At 35.7% G+C, this 24,046-nt stretch overlaps 2 protein-coding genes across 4 annotated transcripts in view; both read right to left on the bottom strand.

Annotated features, from left to right (window-relative positions):
• LOC138704737 (autophagy-related protein 16-like) overlaps positions 1 to 11,214 on the bottom strand; it is a 29,174-nt gene extending 17,960 nt beyond the window's left edge. Inside the window, exons 1-5 of one of the 2 annotated variants that reach the window (XM_069832905.1) lie at positions 10,980 to 11,214; positions 10,506 to 10,788; positions 3,988 to 4,150; positions 779 to 867; positions 529 to 582 (exon numbers count right to left, since the gene is read on the bottom strand). In XM_069832905.1, the coding sequence (XP_069689006.1) occupies positions 529 to 582; positions 779 to 867; positions 3,988 to 4,150; positions 10,506 to 10,788; positions 10,980 to 11,094 (704 nt within the window). In that variant the 5' untranslated portion in view covers positions 11,095 to 11,214. The remainder of the gene's footprint in view (positions 1 to 528; positions 583 to 778; positions 868 to 3,987; positions 4,151 to 10,505; positions 10,789 to 10,979) is intronic. The other variant, XM_069832906.1, reaches the window with a different exon arrangement.
• A 3,327-nt stretch (positions 11,215 to 14,541) lies between these two features.
• mRpS24 (mitochondrial ribosomal protein S24) lies at positions 14,542 to 22,470 on the bottom strand. Of its 2 annotated transcripts, none has more exons than XM_069832908.1 (3): positions 22,249 to 22,470; positions 20,279 to 20,462; positions 14,542 to 14,935 (listed from the first exon to the last, which is right to left on the bottom strand). In XM_069832908.1, the coding sequence occupies exons 1-3, from the start codon at positions 22,276 to 22,278 to the stop codon at positions 14,646 to 14,648; spliced, it is 504 nt and encodes a 167-aa protein (XP_069689009.1). In that variant the 5' UTR covers positions 22,279 to 22,470; the 3' UTR covers positions 14,542 to 14,645. The 2 variants fall into 2 exon arrangements, with proteins under 2 accessions (XP_069689009.1, XP_069689008.1); XM_069832907.1 differs by lacking the exon at positions 22,249 to 22,470 and adding an exon at positions 20,685 to 20,865.
• Positions 22,471 to 24,046: the final 1,576 nt, after the last annotated feature.

Genomic DNA, 24,046 nt, shown 5'->3' on the forward strand with positions numbered 1-24,046 from the left:
CCTCAAAATCAATTATTTGCAATATCACAACACTTTCTTTTTATACCGAACATAAAGTTAAACACTGAGAAGAAAGTGGAGTGATTTTCCAAGTAAAAAATACTCTTCAAACCACCTTTCATTCATTTATTTTCGAAAGTAGAAGGTTATTGCATTGAGAGGTTTTCCCATTGTGTTAAGAATAACAAATTTTATAGGATGCAATATTTTAATAATTTCATTTGGTATTTTTCTTTTCCGATGTAATATATCACACAAGAAGTTACTTTTAAAAAAACTTATGAAAATATCATTAAAATTATGTACTAAAACTGTGAAATAAATATTTTATTAATTAAAAGCAAAATGAAGTACTTAATAAGATTAACTACTTCAACTCATGCTAAATCCTTCACATTACAATATCCCACTACATTCTCAAGTTATATAATGCTTTTACACTATCCCAAAAGCCATTCTAAGTTTTTTGTAAACTGCTGGTTAATAACCCAAGAAGATTAATAATATATACAAAATTTATTTACTTACCCAAAGAGCCCAAGTGTTTGTATCAGAAAGGCAGTTGGATTAATGGCCCCTTCGCTGGAAATAAAGGTTTGAAGCTTGGAACTGTCTACGAAATCTACTTGTTAATGAACTATACTACAAATACATAGCAAGTAAAGATGTGCTGACCATACTCTTTTCTAAACATGCAGGTGTATAATTTATTCTAGGATGGAAACTAAAGTGAAAGGTTATATTACAAATATTATTATAAAATATTATATCGTCATACCGTACAAAATTTTCATTTTCTTCATTCATCTTGTCAGCATCTTTAGATTTATACCGAATAAGTCTGTCAACCAAGCTTCGATTTTCATCCTGAAACAAGAATAATTTTCTTTATTCTTATTTACATTGCAAGAAATATGATCCTATAAGAGGACATAAAATATCAATGAACTACAGTATTTGACTTTCTTCCCTATATTCTACAGTGCATTCATAGCTCGGCCGGACTGTTCTGCGGCAGCCTTGGACTGGGTGAAGACTGGCACGCCTGCCGCCAGAGTAGCGCTATAGCCGAGGGACGGTCCGGCCGAGCTACAAATGCACTGTTTATGAATGAATTGCATTTTCATCTTCAAAGTCAAACAGAGCAGGTTATTGTCTATATTACACAACTAATATTTTTACAATACAAAATTTAGTGTAACATGCTTTGAGAAAAAAATGCTTAAAATGCATTAAGTTAATTACTTAAAATCATCACATCACAACGCCAAACACTTCTCTGAAAAATAATGTTACAAAATAGTTCATTTGTACAAATTAATATGCAATAACCTTAGTATTATATGTAACTAATTGGCGATGTATGCAATGGAGGGGGGAAGGAACTGGCCACCCTACCCCATTATCACCTGGCCTAGTTGTTTCATAAGTAGTGCCATGTTGGCATCACTTGTGCAGGGTGACCAGATTATGAAATTGGAAAACAGGGACACATTTTTTAGTGTGTCATTTTCTTCAGCATATTCCCCCCCCCCCTCCCTCCATCAGAAAATAAATTTCGAATTATTACACTCACATAACGTCAATATTACCCTAAAATGTATTTTTCAGAACCATGGATTTCTTTCAGGAGCTTCTGGTTTTCATGAGATAGCCGTAAAATTCTGAATATGTATGACTGAAGTATGTTTTAACGACTAGTACAGCTTTTAGAAAGTTTCTATATTAAGCAGACTTTCCTCGAACCAGTATATATTCATAAGACTGAAGATGTGCTCAACAGCTGTAGTGGTCCCAGCAACACTCAATACAAACTCTACCATTTGGAAACATGGTCAACATTGATGTGAGATTCTCTACATTGTTGAAATATTGCTATCCAGCACGGAGACACTGTAAGTTTTCTTGTAGTCCAGTCCTGAATGTTCTGGTGGATGATGTTTCGTACATGGAAAAATTCATCAAACAACACATTCTCATTTAAACATATCACAGATTCATAGTTTGAAAAGAGAGCAACTGAACCCTCAACATCACTCCATTCGGAACTTTTCTTAAACAGACCCAAGACACTGTCTTGATTACATCAGTATGGCGACACCAATTTCTTATGCAGTCAACACAACTGTCGAATAACAATACAGTAATGGCGAAGAACTTTTGCTTAGAAATGACTCCTTCTTCTTCCACTTCTTGAAGAATGTTCCTGACACTTGAAGTGACAAATCTATTTGACTTCCTGCTGATAAGAGTTTCATAAAGGTTTTCAATCGAACCAGAAACTTCAACCAAAGAAAGATACAGTGAAACCTCTCCTTACAGACACCCTCAAGATACGGACACTCCTTAAATACGGGCAGATTTTTATGTCCCAGCTGAAATAATATAGAATAATAATAAATTTAACTCTCATTTACGGACACAGACAGCTGTTTCACAGTCCTAAAGCTGGCTTTACCTCCTGACTGCGGACAGAAGTTGGATTTCATGATCTAATGTGTTACAAAAATGAAAAATTTAGTTTTGAGAACTGTACAGAAATTCCTTAACATGAAAGAAGACAATAAGGGTCTCGTAGGCTACCACTAGCCCAGCCAGCTACCCCTTGTTATCTGGAAGCGGGTGGATAAACAAAATCATAAAATATAACCTGTCTGATGGGCCCAAGGTTTCCATGATCGTGAAATTGTATTTGACACATGATAAGGTTAGTAGGATTATTCTCTTCACTTCTATCAGTTGTTCTGTTTCGAAGAGACATGGCACCTGAACATAGAGGTTAAGTTGAAAACTGTAAACTACAGTACTGCATAACTGTAGACACAGAATAAAATTGCATGGCACAGTACTATATTTTCCTTTTTCAGTCTTATCTACTGTAGTTCAAAGCTGCAAAGAATTTACTGTAGTATACTGCATTTGGAATTAAACTACAGTAATACATTTCATTTAAAGCGTGAAGGGATACATAATGCATATTATAAATTTACTGTTAGATTGGGGAGTCTCCCTCTCAATAAAGGATACCTCCCAGATGCGGACAGATTATTACGTCCCTTCAATATCCGTAAATGAGAGGTTTCACTATATTCTAACTGCATTTGTCTTACAGTCCTATCATACACATCTAGTTGGTCAGCCAGGAATATCAGCCATAATAAAGAAGTTCTGTCCGAGAAGAAATCTGCAGTGCTTGGGAAAAAGTGGTATAAGTCAGTTTCCACAAACATTTTTTATTAATTTATTGACAACTTACGGAACATTTGCTCGGGTGGGAGAAGAGACATAAGTATTTCTCCCAATACAATAATTCATACAGAAGGAAATCAAATCGATATAAACCAGTGTGAAGACAGTTTTTTTCCTTCTTCTGTAAAATTAACAATTTTGACTTGTGCCACTTTTCCCGAGCACTACAGAAATCTTTGAGAATGCATGGACACTTCTTAATTGACATAAAGTATGATTTCAAACCATCAAACATAGCAATGATTTTCTGAAGTGCAGGAAATAAAGACATCCATCTAATTTTGGTGTGGCTCAATAAAAGCTGTACGGTACTCAATCTCTGCAAATTCACAGAATTCCTTCAGAGACTCAGTTCTAACTGTGCAGATATCGAAGTACTTGTAGATCTTATAGAGGATAACTTCAACATCTACAGGAAGACAATCTGCAGCTGTCTGGATCCTATTATGCAGCACATCCAGCTCCCAATATATATATTTTTTTGTTTGCTTTGCAGCCTTACAAAGAGGTTCCTGCTCCTGAGATGTCCCTTTCTTGTTTACAGGAAATCCAGAAAAAACACAGTTCCAATACATACTCAATTCATTTACTAGATCAATAGGCTATTAAACTGTTTAATATGCAACACTTTTATAGATTCAACCATGTGCATACGAGCTATGTTTAAAGAATGTAATAAAATTGTATCATCATTTTATATTTATCTCTTGATATCATACATTACACAATTTAACTTACCTGTGCTTTTCTCAATTTTTCTTCTAAAGATGCAAACGCTAACTGTAAGGCCTGATGTTCGTCTTTTAACATCTGATTGAGATTTTCTAATTCCTTTATACTATTCTGATACATTTGTATCTCTGCTCTCAGAGTAGTATTCACAGCCATACTTTCTGCCAAACTGCAACAATACACTGATTTAGCCACATAAATAAACAATCTGAATCTCCATTAACAAATCACCATCATCATCATCATCATCATCATCATCATCATCATCATCGTTGTCGTCTTCGTCGTCATTGCATATATTTTTTCCATTGGTGGTAATTAATTGCTAATTAATTATCTTCACGAATCAACAACATTTAAGCTTATCAAAACAAATTTTAAGATGCATATAGGCCTATTTGAATATTTTGCCTTTATTTATAAATGCATAATATTTCATGATATTTATATTATTGTGGCATATTTTCGCTTGCTCATTAAAGCTGATTTTATACTGCATAAAAATGCATAGTTTGAATTTTTTAAATAAAACCATCATATTCCATTTTTTAAAGCTGGTATTGAGTGAAATTATTACAATTATTTTTAGCGGAGAAGTAATCAAAGTTTCGAGGCACACCTAGCAAATCTCAAGGTACAATAGTGTGCCACTCTCAACAACAAATGTAAGTTTAATCTCATCTAGTTTGATGTATAATGTTATTACATTTATTATTATTATTATTACAGTAAAATCCCTCGTAACCAGCACCCAAATCACCAGCAATACCAAAACAACAGCACTTTTAGCTGGGTCAAAAAAAAAAGTTTAAATCTGCCACATTGCCACAGTCTGGGCCGTCAGTTTTGCCACATTAGGAAGTTCGCACGAACTTTCGTTTCCAGTAAACATTCGAATCTAAAATTAATATATTATTTGTGTTGTGTGATGTGTTTTAATAAAGACGCTTTAGTGTTTCTTTAATTATGTTCAGGCCATCAATGTTGCCACATTAGAAAGTTCGCACAACTTTCATTTTCAGTGAATATCCGAACCTAAAATTAGTGCATTATTTGTGTTGTGTAATGTGTTTTAATAGAGAAAATCCACATAGTTTTATGTTTATTTAATTATGTTCGGGCTGTCAGTGTTGCCACATCAGGAAGTTCGCACGAACTTCAATTTTCAGTGAATATTGAAACCTAAAATTAGTGTAACTTACTATTTGTGTTATGTGATGTGTTTTAACAAGGAAAATCCGCACCGTTTTTATGCTTATTCAGTTATGAGGAAATTATTGAGAAATAAGCTTCACATGGTTGCAGTTTCAACATTTGGCACCATGAAATACGAACTTCTTTTTTTTGTATATACTGGTATTTATTCAATTATCCGGCAAGATCTCGTACCCAGAACTAACCTGGTCCCTTTGGTGCTGGATAAAAGGGAGTCCACTGTATTATTATTATTATTATTATTATTATTATTATTATTATTATTATTATTATTATGTTATGTATCTAATGCTCTTGATTTAACAATGAAGTCATTCTCCTTCACGCTTCCCATTATTATTACAGATGTGGACAAATTATTAGCAAAATTGAAGATTTTTATTAGGCCTACATATTTTTACAAAATATGATTCTTCAGCTTAGACTACAGTTGACATTTTTGCGTATTTCGAAATTATTAGCAAAATTGAAGATTTGTATTGTATATTTTTTTACAAAATTTGACTCTTCAATTTGGACTACATTTGATATTTTTGCATATTTACAAATTATTAGCAAAACTGAAGATTTTTATTATATATTTTTACAAAATTTGACTCTTCAATTTGGACTACAGTTTAAATTTTGGATATTTCCAAATTATTAGCAAACTGAAGATATTTATTTTATATTTTTACAAAATTTGACTCTTCAATTTAAACTGCAGTTGACATTTTTGCATATTTACAAATTATTAGCAAAATATGAAGATTTTTATTATATAGGCTATCTTTACAAAATTTGACTCTTCAATTTAAACTACAGTTGACATTTTTGCATATTTTTATCTATTGTAATGATAGAAATATGAAAAATTGTCAACTGTAGTCTAAATTGAAAAATCAAATTTTGTAAACAGAACTGTCATAAAAATCGTCAATTTTGTTAATAATTTGTCCACGTCTGTATTATTATTATTATTATTATTATTATTATTATTATTATTATTATTATTATTATTATTATCATTATTATTCCTAAGATGAGAAAAAAGAGGAGACGAAAGGGAATTGTGCTGATCATGGTGATGACAAACAGATGGATGAAAGAAGAGGAAATTATTGGCTGGAGTGAAGAAGAATACAATGAAAGGAAAGTAACAGTTGGGATATGGTGGTAATGTCTTCTTTGAAATTGGCTTTTTTACTGCTCAATGATACACACTGAAGTGAACATGTTGTGTCTTTCACCCTATTCGTTGGCGCTATGGATATTTCAATGAAAAATCCCAGGCCTGAATGGGACTCAAACCAGTATTACTTCCGTGACAAGCTGAAGGTCTGATCACTCAGCCATCGCAGGCGTTTTTAATAGAAACATGGACTTTATACTCTAAATTACTTCTAAAACAAGGTCATAGGTAGCTTACTCCACACTGCACTACAAAAAGCAACTCGCAGTTTTAAACAGTTTCATGGAATCCGCAATGGAAATTTTAACATAAAATATCTTCCCACTACGCCGGAAAATTGTCCACAAAGAAACAAAATGTTATATTTTGTTCGTCATACATACTTCTAGAAATCATACGACATGGAATGTCCTTTGTTTGAACAGGTAGTACAAACTGATTCAATGTAGTACAACAGCATTATGAAAACAGACTTTTTAAGAATCTACAATTGGGATTTACCATTTTGGGCAGAGAAAGAGATAGAAGAGTGGTGAGTGAGAAAAGGTGAGACAGAGTGGAAAGGAGCTATCGTTCCTTATGGAATTTTAATACAACTGCAATAGCAGCTTTAATACCAATATGGGTATAAGTTTACGAACTGTAACACTTCTACTATTTACATTACGTCAATTTTAGTTAGGTGATGCTGAATTATGTAACATTACGTAAGATGTTTCTCATATTACTTTGCAAATATTTGAGTTCCTTGTGCAATACTATTTCTAATTTCCTCTCTTTTGCATTTTGTCACCATGACATATTCAGGTGTAATCTATGTTCATTCTGCCAATCGCCATTCAATTGATGTCAATTTTGATCGACAGCTGTAAAGTGTTTCTGAAATAGATGTAGATATTAGCACACAACAGTCATGGTAATTAAATATTCTCTTCATATTTACTGCAAACATTTCTGGCAAGTTTCCATGTGGAATGTAATAATACGCTCTATCAGCAAGAGATAACAGCATGTATCACTACCTTTTAATACTGGTATTCTTTATCAAAAATACGAAATTATAAACACAAAAACTTTGAATATCTGTTGGCAATAACCTTTTCAATGGCGTCAATGCAGTAATGTAAAACAAACCGTTCTTTTCAGAATGAACACACAATACTCAATAAACTCGTGTGAGTGAGTGAGTGAATATGAGAGAGAGAGAGAGAGAGAGAGAGTGTGTGTGTGTGTGTGTGTGTGTGTGTGTGTGTGTGCACGCATGCGCGTGTGCGCTAGAGTTTAGATTTGAGAAGCTACTTTTCAAAAACAGGCACATCTATCGCATTTTTGTATTTTATTTATTTTTATTTTAATGGGTTATTTTTGCGACGTTGTATCAACATCTCAGGTTATTTAGCATCTGAATGAAATGAAGGTGATAATGCTGGTGAAATGAGTCCGTGGTCCAGCACCGAAAGTTACCCAGCATTTGCTCGTATTGCGTTGCGGGAAAACCCCGGAAAAAAGCCTCAACCAGGTAACTTGCTCCGACCAGGATTCGAACCCGGGCCACCTGGTTTCGCGGCCAGATGCACTGACCGTTAGTTCACACGTGTAGTCATTTTATTTATTTATTTTTTTTTTTTTACTTTATAACTACTGAAACTTTTTTATGTTCAACATTGTTTATGTACCATATTTGCTCGCGTAATTTGCGCACTTTTTAATTAACTTTGGCCACTGAAAAATTTGGGTGCGTAAAATATGCGGATTTTTCAAATAAGAGGTCCTGTTCTGAGTTTTATTTACAGCGGCCGGGTAGATCAGTTGGTAGAGCAGCTGGCTACGGACTGAAAGGTCCGGGGTTCGAGCCCAGGTGGTGACAGAATTTTTTCTCGTTGCCAAACTTTCAGAACGGCCCCGAGGTTCACTCAGCCTCCTTCCCGGGGGTAAAAGGCGGTCAGAGCGTGGTGCCAACCACACCACCTCATTCTAGTGCCGAGGTCATGGAAAGCATGGGGCTCTACCTCCATGCCCCCAAGTGCCTTCATGGCATGTTACGGGGATACCTTTACCTTTATAGGTAAGTACTTACGGTAGGGCTAATTTTCTATACCAGTAACTTGTCTCTACCATTGTTAAAGTAGCGGGACTTTGGGGTTTCTTTCTGAAGCAGGTACTTCAGTTGCTGGTGAATGACCTACGATGGACTGTAGGGAAGGAAAATCCCTATGTACGTAATCCCTACTACACTGAAAAAAATATGTACGTAAAATGTGTGCGCAAAATACACGGAGCAAAAATAAAGTTCAAAATAATCCCTTAAAAAGTAGGGCGCAAATTACGCGAGCAAATACGGTATCTAATTACAACACAAATGTATGCTAATAAGGTGTTTTTTGTGTTATTTTGTAAATCATCTCGCGATCCCTTCACCTTTTTACACAGCCCCCTTGTGGGTCGAGACTCACACTTTGAGAACCACTGTTCTATTCCATTCTTAACCCCAACATTCACTAAACTAGTGCTGAGTTAGTTCCCTTCGTACTCCACTTATGCTGTCTTACAGCTATTTCCTCAGTCATACCAACATAACTAAGGTGAAATTACGAAAGTTTCACGCTATGCCTGTAACAGGTTAGTTAAGTTTCGGCTTTTATTATGCCTTACATATATGAATCTCTGACAGGTTGAGGCTTTTTTATGCCTTGCATATACGAATCTGTACAGGATTTTCAAGCGCTGGGCAAAGTCTGGTGATGGTAATTATTTAGCCCATCATGGTCCTACATATATACCCCAGAAAGTGTTTTTTGTCATTAATTTTTCATTTGTTGAGTATATTTGTATCTAATAAGACAAAGAAAAACTGTTGAAATTATATTTCATTGTTTTTACTGAGTGTTTAGCTTATTTCGGATAATTTCAGAGAAGACGCCGGTCTTTTACAAGGTATGTGACAAAGTTAGTGGGTTAGTTGAGTGGATATCTAAGTGACATGAATTCAATGATTTAAAATCATTGAAATCTTTTCACATATTCCTCGGCCTCACGTCACTTAGATATTCCCTCAACCAACTCACTAACCTTGACACATACCTTGTAAAAGACTGGCATCTCCTCAGAAATTACCCGAAATAATAATTTCAGCAGTTTTTCCACCAATTATTAAACACAAATATACCAACAAATAAAAAAATAATATCAAAAAATACTATTTGGGTAGGCCTATATAGGTCTATGTAGGGCCATGACGGGCTAAATAATACCTTAAAACAAGTTTTGCATTCTCGAACAGCACATCCTATCGTGTGCTTTATATCTCTTCATTCCTTTCCTTCACTAGAAACCACGTTTGGTAAATACACCTCTCATTTCCGAACAAGTTCCTGTTCTTCAACATATCCGTATAAACTGCTTAAGTTTTCAAATCCATCTCCACAAAAAAATTCCTTATAAATTCAACCATTTTAACTTCCAAAATCACCGGAACTAACTCAGCGCTAGTTTTACCAAAAATTGGTACCGGTACTGTATTTGTTTACTTCAGCGGCATGTAATGGGGAAAATTTTAGAACACGGATTGCACCTACCAAATTATGTCTTAAAATACTAAAAAGAGCAGATTTGTCTGCGTTTGTCGAATGCGCATCATTATATTTACGAAAAGGCACTCTAACCTTGTCATAGTCCTCGGTCTCCTGCCATTTAGATAGGTCTATCCCCTGATCTAGCCCACTCTAACCTTGTCGCATTCCTTGGCCTCATGTCACTTAGCTACCTCTTCACCTAATTTTTAACTCGCAATATTTACAGAAATACACGCCGGCGGAGGGTAAAACACAACGGAACACGATTCCCAGATTCAGACGTTACCACTAATGTATACCAAATACGGGCAACCCACCGTGCCGTTAAAATACACTTACTTACGTAAAAATTACAACGAAAATACGGCATAATGTACAGGTTCCTTGTCCGTCATGAAGTCCTTTCACATGCGGTAAGCAGATCCTAATATATAGTAGACCAACTGTTGTCGTTGTCTCGAAAGTAAATTTGCAATGCATTTCATGGAAGTAGCTACATTTAATGTACCAGTAGTGAAACCATTTGTTTTTTCGGATTCCGTTTTTTCACATGAATTTTGTCTTACCTTACTTCAAGAGATAGTAACTGTTTTTCTTTTTCTTGTAATTTATTATTCAAATCAATAAGTTGCTGCGCATTTTCTCCCTTACGTCGATGAAGCTCTGTTAATTCTTCCTGCTGGTGTAACAGCTTCTGTTCCAGTGCTTGAATTTTCTCATTAGGTTTCCCATCACTTTGTCCACTCCGATGCTGAAGTTCAAAATTCTCTTGACGCAATTTTTCATATTGAATGGTTAAATGTAAATTTTCACCTCGTAACGCATTTGAACTATCAAATAATCTGTTGTCTGAAAAAGAAAACACACCTTCAATAAATACCACATAATTTCCCCCCTTTTCTTTTTTTCGTGTGTGCCATACATTTTCCAAATTCGATTTTATGACATTTCTCACACATGATGTTACCAACAGGCATATTGAAAACAAAACAATATTCTAGAAAGTGTGAACTACAAATGTAAATATAAAAATCGCTTACGCAAAGCTATAAGGTCCTGAAAACAATAACACTGCAATTTGTTTCTGTTTTGCAACCGTAAAATTATACTTTTTTTCCAGTCCGAATCGCTCATATTAACATTGGCGGCTGCCATGTTCAACTCTTTTATCTTTATCGTTCTCTGTCAAAGAGTATAATAATCGCTTATCCTCGTTGCTACTATAGCGTCAGTGAAACCTTTCGTATAAAAAAAAACATCTGCTGACCCTAGAGAAAAGTTCCCCCCACAGTTTAGTATATACAGCGTTGCTTACGGGATTATAATCTCGTAAGCAACGATATACAGTCACGAAGCTTGAGATTATGAGAGTACTAGGAACAATAGACTGTTCAGGTACTATGTCGCATAACTGCAATGAGGCGATAGTAGCGATCCTAGTGGTAGCAACTCTCTATGGATGCATATTTACTATGTACTGAACTTCGTGACTGTATATACTGGACTGTGGTTTCCCCATGTGCAAATTATTAAATGGACTTAAACCCAGTTCCGACGGTGCGTGTTTCCTTGCCGGCAAGCAAGCTTGGTGCTATCACAGTCTAGTATATACAGTCACGAAGCTTGAGTTGTTAGAGAGTACTAGGAACAATAAGACTGTGCCGGTACTATATTTCGCATTGTCTGTGATGAGGCGATAGTAGCGATCCTAGTGGTTAGCAACTATCTATGGATCCATATTTCCTACGTATTGACCTGATCATAATATATAATACAGTACGATCTAGGGTATTGAACTTTATGACTGTATATAATAGACTGTGGTACTATGCTAAATATGCTGCTAGCTCCCATGTTTCTTTCCGTGATGGTGGTTGTTCATACGCAGCGGGCTTTTTTCAGCTCAAATTATTGTAAAATGATCTGCTGCTTGCTTAATGTTGTCAAAACCCATTCAAAACTCAGTGCATAGAGCTGAAGACCAGAGTTCGATCCCCAGTACCGGAGCGAAAATGTTCTCCCAAAATAACATATGACGTATATTATTAATTTAATGCTCCAGATTATTGCAACTTAGCCATCAGTCTTCTAGCCTCCCAATATATTTGTCCATTCTTCCCGTTCCAGAATTTGTGAACTGCAGTACATTTCTTAAGATGGTCGCAGTTCATGATGGCATTTCTTTTGCACAGCTTTTTTTTAAGTAGGTTATTTAACCTCGCTGTATCAATTACTTGATTATTTAATGTAGTATTGATAGTGATAGCGAGATGGTATTTGGTAAGATAAAATCTACTCACTGTGGGTTTACATGACATTTGACTTGAAGTTGAGAAATATGTCGGGGGGGGGGGGCAGATAATCAGTCCAAGCCAGAGTGGAAACCTAGGCAAACACACTACAGCACCTGCCGCCTGAGCTACACCAGTGGCAAACAACCCTATTTATGTACATGTCTGTTTTGGTATTGTTTTGCAGTTATAGTAGGTGCTAGACTTCACTACAGTTTTAACGACTGAAGTAGTGTGTTACCCTATCATAGAAATATATAAAAAATATATAGCCACCAGCATAGTTCAGTCGGCTAAGGCGCTTGCCTGCTGAATCTAAAGTTGCGCTCGTGAGTGGGTTCGATTCCCGCTTGAGCTGATTATTACTTGCTTGGGTTTTTTTCAACAGTAAGACGAATGTCAGGTAACCTATAGCAAATCCTCGGATTCAACTTGCCAAATTCCATCTCGCAATCACCAATCCCATCAACACTAAAAAATCCGAGTAGTTGATACAGTGTAGTTAAATAACCACCCAAAAATATAAATAAAAATAGATTAATTCAGACATTTTAATTTATCTATTAATTTACATAGACAATAAATCGAAGTAAATCGAACAGAACAGAATTCAGGAGTTAGAATATTTATTTCACTACCGGAACAGAATTTCTTGTTTCGGGTATGATCGTAAGTTCTCGTGAAGCCTTCATGAAAAAAACAAATGAACCATATCCACTCTTGGCGACTTAATTCATTTACCACTATAAGTTACTGCTGAAATAGTATGTATACAAAAATCACAATCTAATATGAAGGAAGAAAAATTAATAAATCTTGTGTAGAATTATCCTCTTTTGTATGATAAAACACAAAAGTACTGTTCAGTTCGATTCCACTAGATGTGAGTGGCAGCAGACTTTTCGTTTCGATTTGATTCAGTTCGATTCCATTAAGTGGGAGCGGCCCTTGAAGGAAATCCAGGCCTCTCTAAGGTCTGTTCTACAAAACAACACCTTGGCAGCAGGATTATCTGGAAGCAGACATTGCACTTGGTGTGGATGGAATGGATGTCATTTTTCCTCGTGTAAAATATTCCACACCAGTCGATGAGTGACTCGAACTTCACGAGGAACTGATCGCTACTTGTTGAAACCTCTTCAAATCAACGCAAAATTTCTTTGTCAAAATCTGGAGTTCATATCGATTGCCTGTGACCAGCAATTAGGGTTGCCAAATGTTTTTGAAGAAAATATGGGAGGCCATGCGATCTGCAATATTTCACATGGAAAATTGACAAATTATTCAATTCAGTTAGCGGTACTAAATGCAATTTTATTCTACACTAAGGAAGTTACGTTTAAATTAAGAGTGTTTTGAGACGTTTTGCCTTGCATAATAGTTTCAAACAAATTGTAAAAATTCCCTACACAAGTAGTTGAAGTTTACTATGATTTGCAGTTCTGACTTGATTAGATGTGTTGTGCTCCTGTTTCGAACATCTGTTCTTTTACTCTTATAAAAGAAAACACTCTCTGTATGAGCTCTGCTGCCTGATATCCTTACAACACAACTCACTAGTTTTTTTTTTTTTTTCTAAATTAGTAACTCTAAAATTGTTTGATTTTAAATTAGTGAGCCCTGAAATTATTTCTGGTAAGTATTACCTTATACAGAGTTTTCACATTTCAGTACAACTCTGGAACAACAGAATCTAGCATTGAAATCACCTTCAATCACAGAAAAATTAAACGTTTCAAATAGAGTTTTACATTGTGCAAAAATAAGGGAGAAAAATGCTGGAAGAGAAAATAACACGAAAGTCAGGAGACTGTTAAAAATTAGGGCTAAATACGGGAGATCACTGGAAATACAGGAGGGATAGCAACCCTACCAGCAATATATCTCTTGGCTAGAAATGAACTTCCCTCTCACAAGCATCGGTTGATGCCACGAAACATTGCTTGACATGGATGTGTCCACGAGGAAACCATTTACAGTTTACCCTTCTTGTTGCATGTAGACCATGTGCATCAAGCCAGTTCATTTCATGTAAAACACTCCATGCCTAGTAGCTATCCATCCTGATACTGTGCACAAAAACGTCTGGGAAATGACTTGTTGTCTCCTGTTATTTATGGACACAGTTTAATAGCAGTGGACTTAAATTTCATCAAACAAGCAACCTCCTACATCCATACTTACCCATTTCCAGCTATGGTTTCCTATCTTAAACTGTTTAGGTCTATTCTTGCACATCACAGAGTTCTGAAACATAATTTTTCTGCATCCTGTATAAATATTTCAGAAAAAAGGCTCCAAACTCAAAATGTTCATATTTCACATCAATGTAAAATTTATTTACATAAAAGAAAAAATATATACAAGGTTGACTATGACATGTATAACTACTGAACCAGAACATGCTCGTAGTTTTCAGATGTATTTGAAAACAACATCCTTCTTTTCTGAAACTGTCTGCAGTTCCAATTTCACTGGACACTGAAGCCAAAAACCGAGTATTTCTTCACAATAACCAATAAGGAAGTACATCTTTCTTGGACTGATGCCTTGACTTACAATTCCTGCTATTCTAATTATGTTATGCTGACGCTTGATGATTACTTCAGATTCAAATAAATTATGCCATGTGCCAGTCATAAATTTTCTTATGAAAAGATCTTCTACTGCAGTTTCTGCTGGTCGCAAGCCACCAACCAGATTTGCTGAAATGTAACAAAAGCAATTAATAAAGTAATGAACAGCAAACATTTCACAATTTGTTGTTGACTCAAGCAGCTGGTCAAATATTAAACTCCAACTATATGCTATAGGATATATTTACAGTACTAACTGGCAAGGACAGATAATAATAATGAGATGTTCACTAGAATTAGTCTAATTATATTGGGTAAGCGGAAATATTTAAAGCAAAACTACATCTCAACACTTTGTCTGCCTATTAAAAATTACTCTTGGACTTGAAGGATATATGAATCAAGTTTTCTGGATGGAAAGTCATACTGTGGTCTTACAACTAACCATATCATAGCAAAAAAATGTTACAATTAAATTTAGAATTTCAAATAAGAAAAACTGTGAGTAAACTCTTCCCATAAATTCCATGAAAAAAAAATTGTGAAGAGTGTTCCTAAATAAGCAATAGTAGCAAATGTGATATACGGAAGTAGAGCATTCTACTCTTTTATATGAAGCACTCGGGGGAGGTCTGATCTATGCACTCCCATTTTCTTCCCATAGAGAAAGAAACTTAACTGTTTCTGCTATAGCGAATGAGTAAACTCTGGAGTCATTTTGAAAGTTATACTGCAGGAAAAAAAGCTTTCTTCTAGCCTTGTGTCAAACAAACACTCTTCAATCCATAGCTATTTTCTCTATCAGCTAAACTTACCCATCTCATGGTAGAAACCTACTTATGTATCTTTAGTGCTTTAAAATCACATAATACTGTAACTCAAAATTCTTACAGCATTTTAAAATTAAATTAAGAATTTCATAAAAAAAAGTAATAAAAACTGTTATTGGTGAAAACAACAAAAAGTCCATAACAACATTAAAATAATTACAAAAGAGAAAAAGACATATAATTGACTTTAAAATACTGGAAAAATTTATAACGGAATATGGTCTCAAAATTAATACAGAGAAACTTCAGGAATCTCGAAATCAAAAGAAATTCATAAGAATGAAAGTAAGTATTTTGAAGAAATAAAATATAAGGAAAGGTAAAGGTAAAGGTATCCCCGTAACATGCCATGAAGACACTTGGGGGGCATGGAGGTAGAGCCCCATGCTTTCCATGACCTCAGCACTAGAATGAGGTGGTGTGGTCGGCACCACGCTCTACAGTTTAAAAAAATGTGATAAACCTAACATAATTTGGAAACTGAAATTAATTCTGATGGGAAAATATGGAACCAAGAATTCAAATTTTACATCGGAAATATAATTTGGAATACATAAAGTTATACCGGCAGACAGGCCTACAATTCACTGCAATTACTATACAACAGTATGACGAAATGGAGTTCTTCTCGAAAATTATACAATTACATAAAACATATATATATATATATATATATATATATATATATATATATATACACACACACACACACACACGAGGCGCATCCAGAAGTACGAGTAAGTTTCCCTATTTAAAAAAAAAAAAAAGAACACACACTTTCAGGAAAACATTTATTGGCAACAGGTACAGCAATGTTTCAGCTATTTTTCAACATAGCGACCAACAGAATTGAGACACTTGTCGTATCGTGGGATCAACTTTTGTATCCCTCTGTCGTAGAACTCTGCCGCCTGTGATGGGAACCAGCATGTGACAGACATCTTCAGTTCTTCGTCGCTGCCAAAACGCTCACCGGAGGACAGGAATTTCTTGAGGTACAAGAAAACGTGAAAATCGCTGGGAGCAAGATCAGAACTGTAGGGTGGGTGATCAAACAACTCCCAGCCAAATTCCGTCAAAACAGCTGCTGTGCGCCGAGACGTATGTGGATGAGCATTGTCATGGAGGAGCACAACACCTGCAGTAAGCATTCCACGCCTCTTGTTTTGAATGGCACGTCGCAATTTTCGCAGTGTTTCACAGTAACAGTCTGCGTTCACTGTTTCACCTCTTGGAAGGAAGTCAATGAGCAGAATGCCCTTCCTGTCCCAGAACACCGTGCACATCACTTTCCGTACCGACAGCGTCCGTTTGAATTTCGTCCTGACCGGAGATCCACTATGCCGCCAATGCATTGACTGCTGCTTGGTTTCCAGGGTGAAGTGCGAAATCCAAGTCTCATCGCCCGTGACAATCCTGTCGAGGAACTCATCGCCGTCATCGTGATACCATTGCAGAAATGTCAGTACTGCTCCTAAATGTTGCATTTTGTGTTCGGGCGTCAGGTTTTTCGGCACCCACCTGGCACACACTTTTTTGAACAGCAGGTGCTTAGTGACAATCTCATGCAACAAGGATCGCGATATCTGCGGAAAATGGCTGCTCAGCTCCATAATCGTGAAGCGACGGTTCTCCATGATGCACTACCGCACCACCTCAACACGATCATCATTGATGAGGGATGGTCGCCCGCTCTTCATCATGGACACTTCGACGACCTTCGGAAAACTGCCTACACCAGCGAAGCACCATCTGCTTACTCATGATATTCGGCCCATAGACCTGACAGAGCTGCCGATGAATTTCAATTGGCGCAATGCTTTGTGCATTAAAGAACTTTGTCACCGACCGAACCTCGCAGGTGGCGAGAGAAGGAATAAGAGCTTCCATTTCGGACCACTGGTGCCACACTACTGGCACCAGGCGGGACCTGTCCGGCTGGCATGTGATTGATACGTCATAGATCTGTTACGCATGCGCAACTGACACGGCTAATTACGTTTACTTTCAAGGGGAAAAAATCGGGAAACTTACTTTCTGTATGTGCCTCGTAATAGGAGAAGAAATGTCAGAAGGAAGTGAAATTGAGAGAGGAGTACGTCAAGAATGTTCTTTATCACCTACTGTGTTTAACATCTACTTGGAGAATTTAGTAAAGAACTGTTTTCAGAACATGGGAGGAGTGATAGTAGGAGGAAGAAGAATAAAGCGTGTAAGATGTGTGTAAGATTTGAGAAATCATACTACCGTATACAAAATCTATCTTCTGCTTCTGAAATATGGACACATAAGGAAACAATTCGAGAAATGCTTTTAATATTGTAAGCGTACAAGAAAGAACGTTTTAACATTCTAAATAAATTATTACTAAAACTCCAGAAATTAGGTATCTCCAGCAATATGTTCAGATGGATATCAGAATTCCTTAGTCAAAGATTCATTGCCACTAAATTCAATAACTCACTTTCTAGTTACAGACAAACATATCGAGGTCTACCTCAGGGCGCTGTCCTCAGCACAACTTTATTCAATATTTATATAAATGACACCCTCCCTATTAGAGGAATCAAACATGAAAACAGCACTATTTGCAGATGATATAGTTTTGTGGACTTCCGGATCTTACAGACATAGAGACAAAATTCAAAATTCTGCTCTTAAAGCTCTAAATCAACTACATGAATGGAATACATCAAATTTGATGACACTCAATTTAAGCAAAAGTAACTACCAAATATTTTCACTTCGTAAAAAAGAAAAAGAATTCAATATCCAATACAATGTCCAACACCTTCCTAGGACTTATGAATCCAAATATCTCGGAGTTATTTTTGATAGTAAGTTAACATGGAGCAACCATTTAAAATACATTTCTGAAAAAGCTCGTAAAAGATTCTCCCTTCTAAAAAGACTAGCAGGAAAGAAATGGGGATGCTCTAGGAATACTTTGAACACTACATACAAAATGTTTATACAGCCAGTACTGCGGAGAAATTAATTACTATATCTCGGAGTTATTTTCGATAGTAAGTTAACATGGAGCAACCATTTAAAATACATTTCTGAAAAAGCTCGTAAAAGATTCTCCCTTCTAAAAAGACTAGCAGGAAATAAATGGGGATGCTCTAGGAATACTTTGAACACTACATACAAAATGTTTATACAGCCAGTACTGCGGAGAAATTAATTACTTCACCTTTCATAAACGAAATAGAATATGTTCAAAACCAAGCTCTCAGACTCATTACTGGTGGAATCAAAACAACTCCAATAGATTCTATGAGATTCCTCACTAATATTAACAGCATCAAAATCACAATAGAAGAAAAAGCACTGATTCAATATGAAAAACTTATCAGATTACCAGGAAACAATTGGCATTCATACAGTCCTCTCTGTAGATTGAAAACTCAAAAAAGTTTCATATCCATTGTTCAAGAATTAAAACAGAAAATCAATATCCCGAATTTAAAAGAAAACCTACAAATTAAACCAAACCCTTTAACTCTATTAAATATAGAATATAATCTAAATTTAACAGAAGAAATACTAAAATCAGAAGTAAACACTGAAATACTAAAACAATTGTCTTTAGAGACAATTAATATTAGGTATCCTCCACAAAACTGGCTTCATTTATACACCGACGGATCCTTGATCTCCAGAGAACAAGGTGCCAGTGCAGGTGTTACGTGCTGTCTCTTCTCACTTTATAGATCTCTTGGGTATGGAACAACAAGTTTTGATGGAGAAATCATTGCAATAAGTGAAAGTCTCAGGAATCTTCTATGCCACATCAATAAATTTAAAAATGCAGTTATATTGTCAGACTCCAAAGCAGCTATTCTATCAATAGTCTCTAAACAAACACCTTCATCTTAAACAGCAGAAATAACTAAAATGCTCTCTCAATTAATATCACTCAAAAAAAGAATTGTATTCCAATGGATACCATCCCATTGTGGAATCCTGGGAAACGAGAATGCGGATGCTTTAGCAAAGAAGGGCAGCACTGCTACTTACAGACCTGTTATTAAATCTACGTATTACTCTGTGAAAAGATTTATTAAATCTACATACTTAGACTTCAACAAACAAAATCTCAAGGGAAAAAATGGAACTCTCTGCATCAAAATCCCGATTTACCACGAAAATCGTCTGTAGCTGCATTTAGATTGGCAACAGGCCATGATTGTTTGGCCAAACACCTGCATAGAATTGGAATATATCAGTCCCCTAACTGCCCATTGTGCAACTCAAACCAAGAAATGGATTCGGAACACCTCAAAATCTGTGCTTCAGTGGCTGGCCATGATAATATCTTTGGAGAGCAAGAGGTCAAATGACTTTATTGTCAAACGCCTCGCATTAGAAAACAACAACAACATTCTAAAACTTCACTACTCTCACAACCAGAAAACCTCAAAGCTAATGGCAAGAGCAATAAATCTCTTGGCCGTAGAGGACGATAAATTAATAAATATAATCAAGTTAACTTCCCACTATTTGTATCTTGAATATAGAATTCAGTACATATTATGATTTAGACACGTAAATAGGCTAATTATCTTACTACACAGAGAAAGCAACATTTCTTTTAAATAATGGAAAAGCAAATGATACAAAAATAAATTTTATATACATGTATTCCATGAATTCCACGATTTCCTATGAGCAATCTGATGTGGAGGGTTGGCCATTTCATAAGTGAGAGGTTTGTCGCCCTTTGGTGATATTCTGTATCGTCCAGCTTGAACTTTCTGACAGCATGCTGTCAAGTGGAATAGCCGTTTATGTCGAGACAGAACACCTTCATGTTCCAAAATCTGTAAACAAAGGAACAGCTTCAATAAACCATGGCAATGTGTAGTTGAACCGTTTTAGCATAAATCTAGGAAAAATAATTAATCCATTTTTATTATTTTGGTTCATAAGATATTAACTCCATTTGTATTGTATTTTCAGTCCAGGAAAAATACTCTTTTATTCACTGATTTATAATATACAGTAAGCTATGAGACATAAGTAACCTAACAACCATGACTCACAGAATTAATCAAAGTAGGTCTAGTAGGTGCCAAAGCTAGGACCATTTTCAATAATGCCCATGGCTTGTCAGTATAACTATTCATTAGTAAACTTCCTCGTATATAATCGTGAAAACTTTGTAACTAATTCAACAGTTCGTAACATAAGATACTCGTCAAAAAATTACTTTCATACTCCAACAGCAAGTCAATCGTGCTATCAAAAAGGAGTGTGTAATATGGCAGTAAACATTTTTAATAGCCTAAGTACCTATGGATATAAAAAATCAAACTTAAATAAAACATATGAGCCTGATTATTTAGGGGCAAATTAAAAAAGTACCTAATTTCTTACGCCTTCTATTCCATAGGCGAATTTATGACATTAAAAAATGCTGCACGAATATTTCTGTCTTGTATTAAGTACCTATCGATACTAACCCCTTGTGTTGTATTAATATATTGTAAAACTCATCTGTATATATTTCAACTAGACTGTGACTATAATTAAGACTTTGTAGTACTACTAAATTTTTTTTTTACATTTTTCATATTCCACCGGTCAAGCGATGTACGAATATAATGGATTTACAAAGACAGCAGCACTCTCTCTGGACTCTGGTTATGTTGAACTACCAATTTTGGTCCCTCCTCAACTTCTAATTAAGTACCGTAGCCTAATACGTTAAATTAAGAATTAACTGTTTCATTTCATGTTTAGTACTACCTACATTTCTAGCTTTGAATCTGAAGTAAAATTTAATGTTTGCTTACAGATTAATATAGGCTAGTATAGAAAACCCGATGTTCGTAGGTGCAGCTGTTGTTTTTCTAATTACTAAATAATTAGTCACTTTAGCAATACCCTTTGTATCTACTGTTACGCTACTTTTTTCTGTGTCATTTCCATCCAGCTATGCTCTGAAAGTTACGTTAGGTTAGATTAGTTTAGATTACATTCGCCCTGAAACCTTCCAACCACACTTGGAATGGAATGGAATTTACGGGAAGAGGGCACTATGACCCAGCACTGCGACCTCCGTGCGTCACCAAAAACGGGAGAACCCCGAGAAAAACCCCAACTGCGACTTTGTCCGCCACAAGTGTCACTATGGATTTTTCAATTAAAAATCCCAAACCTGACCGGGACTGAACCCGGGCCGCCTGCGTGACAGGCCAAAGGTCTGACCACTCAGCCACCTCAGGGACTCCAACCACACTTTCTCGACTTGCTTTGTCGGCGGTGTATATATTTACAGCAATTAGAAACAGTTTTGTTTCTATTTACTTTCACTGACCGTTCACAACGTCGACGTTAGTTATCCGCTAGTTATTATGTTGTTCACCACCGGTTCATTTATTTCCATAAACAAGAGACAAATACAGTATCGCTAAAGTAAGTAATTACCGTTATTTTTAAAGCAAAACTCAGACATTTGGACTATATTATGCATTCATAAATAATAACACATGAGGACAAATAACCTATATCATAAAAAAATGCATCTCTATGTTTCACTCCCATATTTTTATTTATTTAGCATAGTATTTAAAATTTATCCAGAGACTATTTTGTCAATTTCACCTTCACTAATGTTCTTCCTATGCCTGCCATATGTATAATTAATTATTCGCAAAAATTAACGTTTCACTTCAGGCCATACACAAGCCGTGAATATATAAGATCCTGGTCTCCTTGATCTGTATGCCTGTTCATTAGGTTCGTTCCAACAAGTGGTTCATGGATCAGTTCATGTCAAAGACGTTTTATAGTTTAATCGTTTAACCGTTCATGTAACTTGCGTCCTAGATCACAGTCTAATATATATATATATATATATATATATATATATATATATATATATATATATATATATATATCTATTAGACTGTGTCCTAGATCTAGGCTTGCGTCAAAAGCTAACACTTGAGTAAATAGTTAGAATTTCACTCGCCAGGTGGCAGTTGTGTTACAGTTTTCGTATTAATAGAATCTTTTGACGCTAGATGGCGTCAACACTAAAGCCGAAAAATAGAGATGTGTATAAAAGTCAATATAAGTAAAACTCAAGCCATCATTTTTACCAGAAGAAAGCCAAAAATACCAGATCACCTCAGTCTCTTCTCCGAAGATATCTACTATAAACAATCTGTAAAATACCTCGGCGTCACACTTGATAAACAACTTCGATTTCATCACCATGTTGAAGCAGCTCGTAACAATGCATTAGCCAGATTCATTCATCTATATCCATTGTTGAAGTCGCCTTACATCAGACTTCCCTTGAAAAAAAATCCTTTACACTTCTGTTATAAGATCTCAAATGACCTATGGCTGCGAAATCTGGAGCAATGCAAAATTCCAAATTATCAGACGTCTTCATGCTCTACAGAGAAAAGTATTCCTGTCACTGGTGCAGACTATAAAACCACCAATAAACAACTACAAGACATGCTTGAAATAGAATCATTCTACGACATTATACAGAAATTTACAGAAAACTTTCATAAGGACTTGCTGTACCACCCCAATCCTCTGATAAGAGCCCTGGCAACAAGAGTGTAAAATAACAACTACTGTCAAGAACGGTCACCTCAATTAAAAATAAAATGTTCCTGCTTATTAACCATCTCTGTTAAAGTAAAAGCCTTTTAACTCTTGATGTCCCAATGTCACCTACAGGTGACGCTCCCTAACAAGCTGTCCAAAATTACCAATAAATATATTTAAACATAAATTGCCGTCGACAATGCCTTAATAGACATCTGGTAACTGAATTTCAACCATTTTCGGCGACTAGCTCGTAAATCTGCAGCAGTAGAGAAGAAAACATCAGCTTGGATGCAGAAGAATCTCAACTTCGTGCGCACTTCACATAATGGCTTGTGAAAATAGAACTAAGAGTTAAGTAGTTTTATTTTTGTTTCCGTATATACATTACTAACTATTGATATTTTATATGCAATTTTCATAAACAAGTAAAAAAAGGTGCATGTAGTGTATACAGGGACTACAAAGTGTCATGTCACCTCCAGGTGACGTTGGTCAGATACATTAAACGTCCGATCTCATTATATTTGTATAGTTATGTTACTTATTTTTCTTCTGTAGTCTGATTGTGTATGAAATACTGGAGATGATGGACGAAGATACAGTTGGAGCATCGTCTGTAAGTGACATTACCATATTTCCACCGGCTGATTGACCAGTTATCGATGAGAAAAGTGGTGACGAAACAACCAGTGACATCAACCATCTTCCAGGAAGAATACTCAGATCTACATTTGAAGTCAACGTTACTTCTGCCAATGACGTACTAATAGATAATGATGAAGGAAATAACCTGATACCATCAACAATTGACGAGATAACAATGTCCAAT

This window comes from Periplaneta americana, chromosome 8 (assembly GCF_040183065.1).
Source record: "Periplaneta americana isolate PAMFEO1 chromosome 8, P.americana_PAMFEO1_priV1, whole genome shotgun sequence".
NCBI classification, from domain to species: Eukaryota; Metazoa; Arthropoda; class Insecta; order Blattodea; family Blattidae; genus Periplaneta; species Periplaneta americana.

Bases quoted from the DNA above. Each gene is read 5' to 3' on its own strand.
- mRpS24 (XM_069832907.1), bottom strand. From the start codon at position 20,768: ATGAATAGTTATACTGACAAGCCATGGGCATTATTGAAAATGGTCCTA. The intron at 20,463-20,684 runs GTGAGTCATGGT...CTTTGTTTACAG, and splicing joins GACCTACTTTGATTAATTCT to ATTTTGGAACATGAAGGTGT. The intron at 14,936-20,278 runs GTATATAAAATT...GTTACATTTCAG, and splicing joins GTGGAATTCATGGAATACAT to CAAATCTGGTTGGTGGCTTG.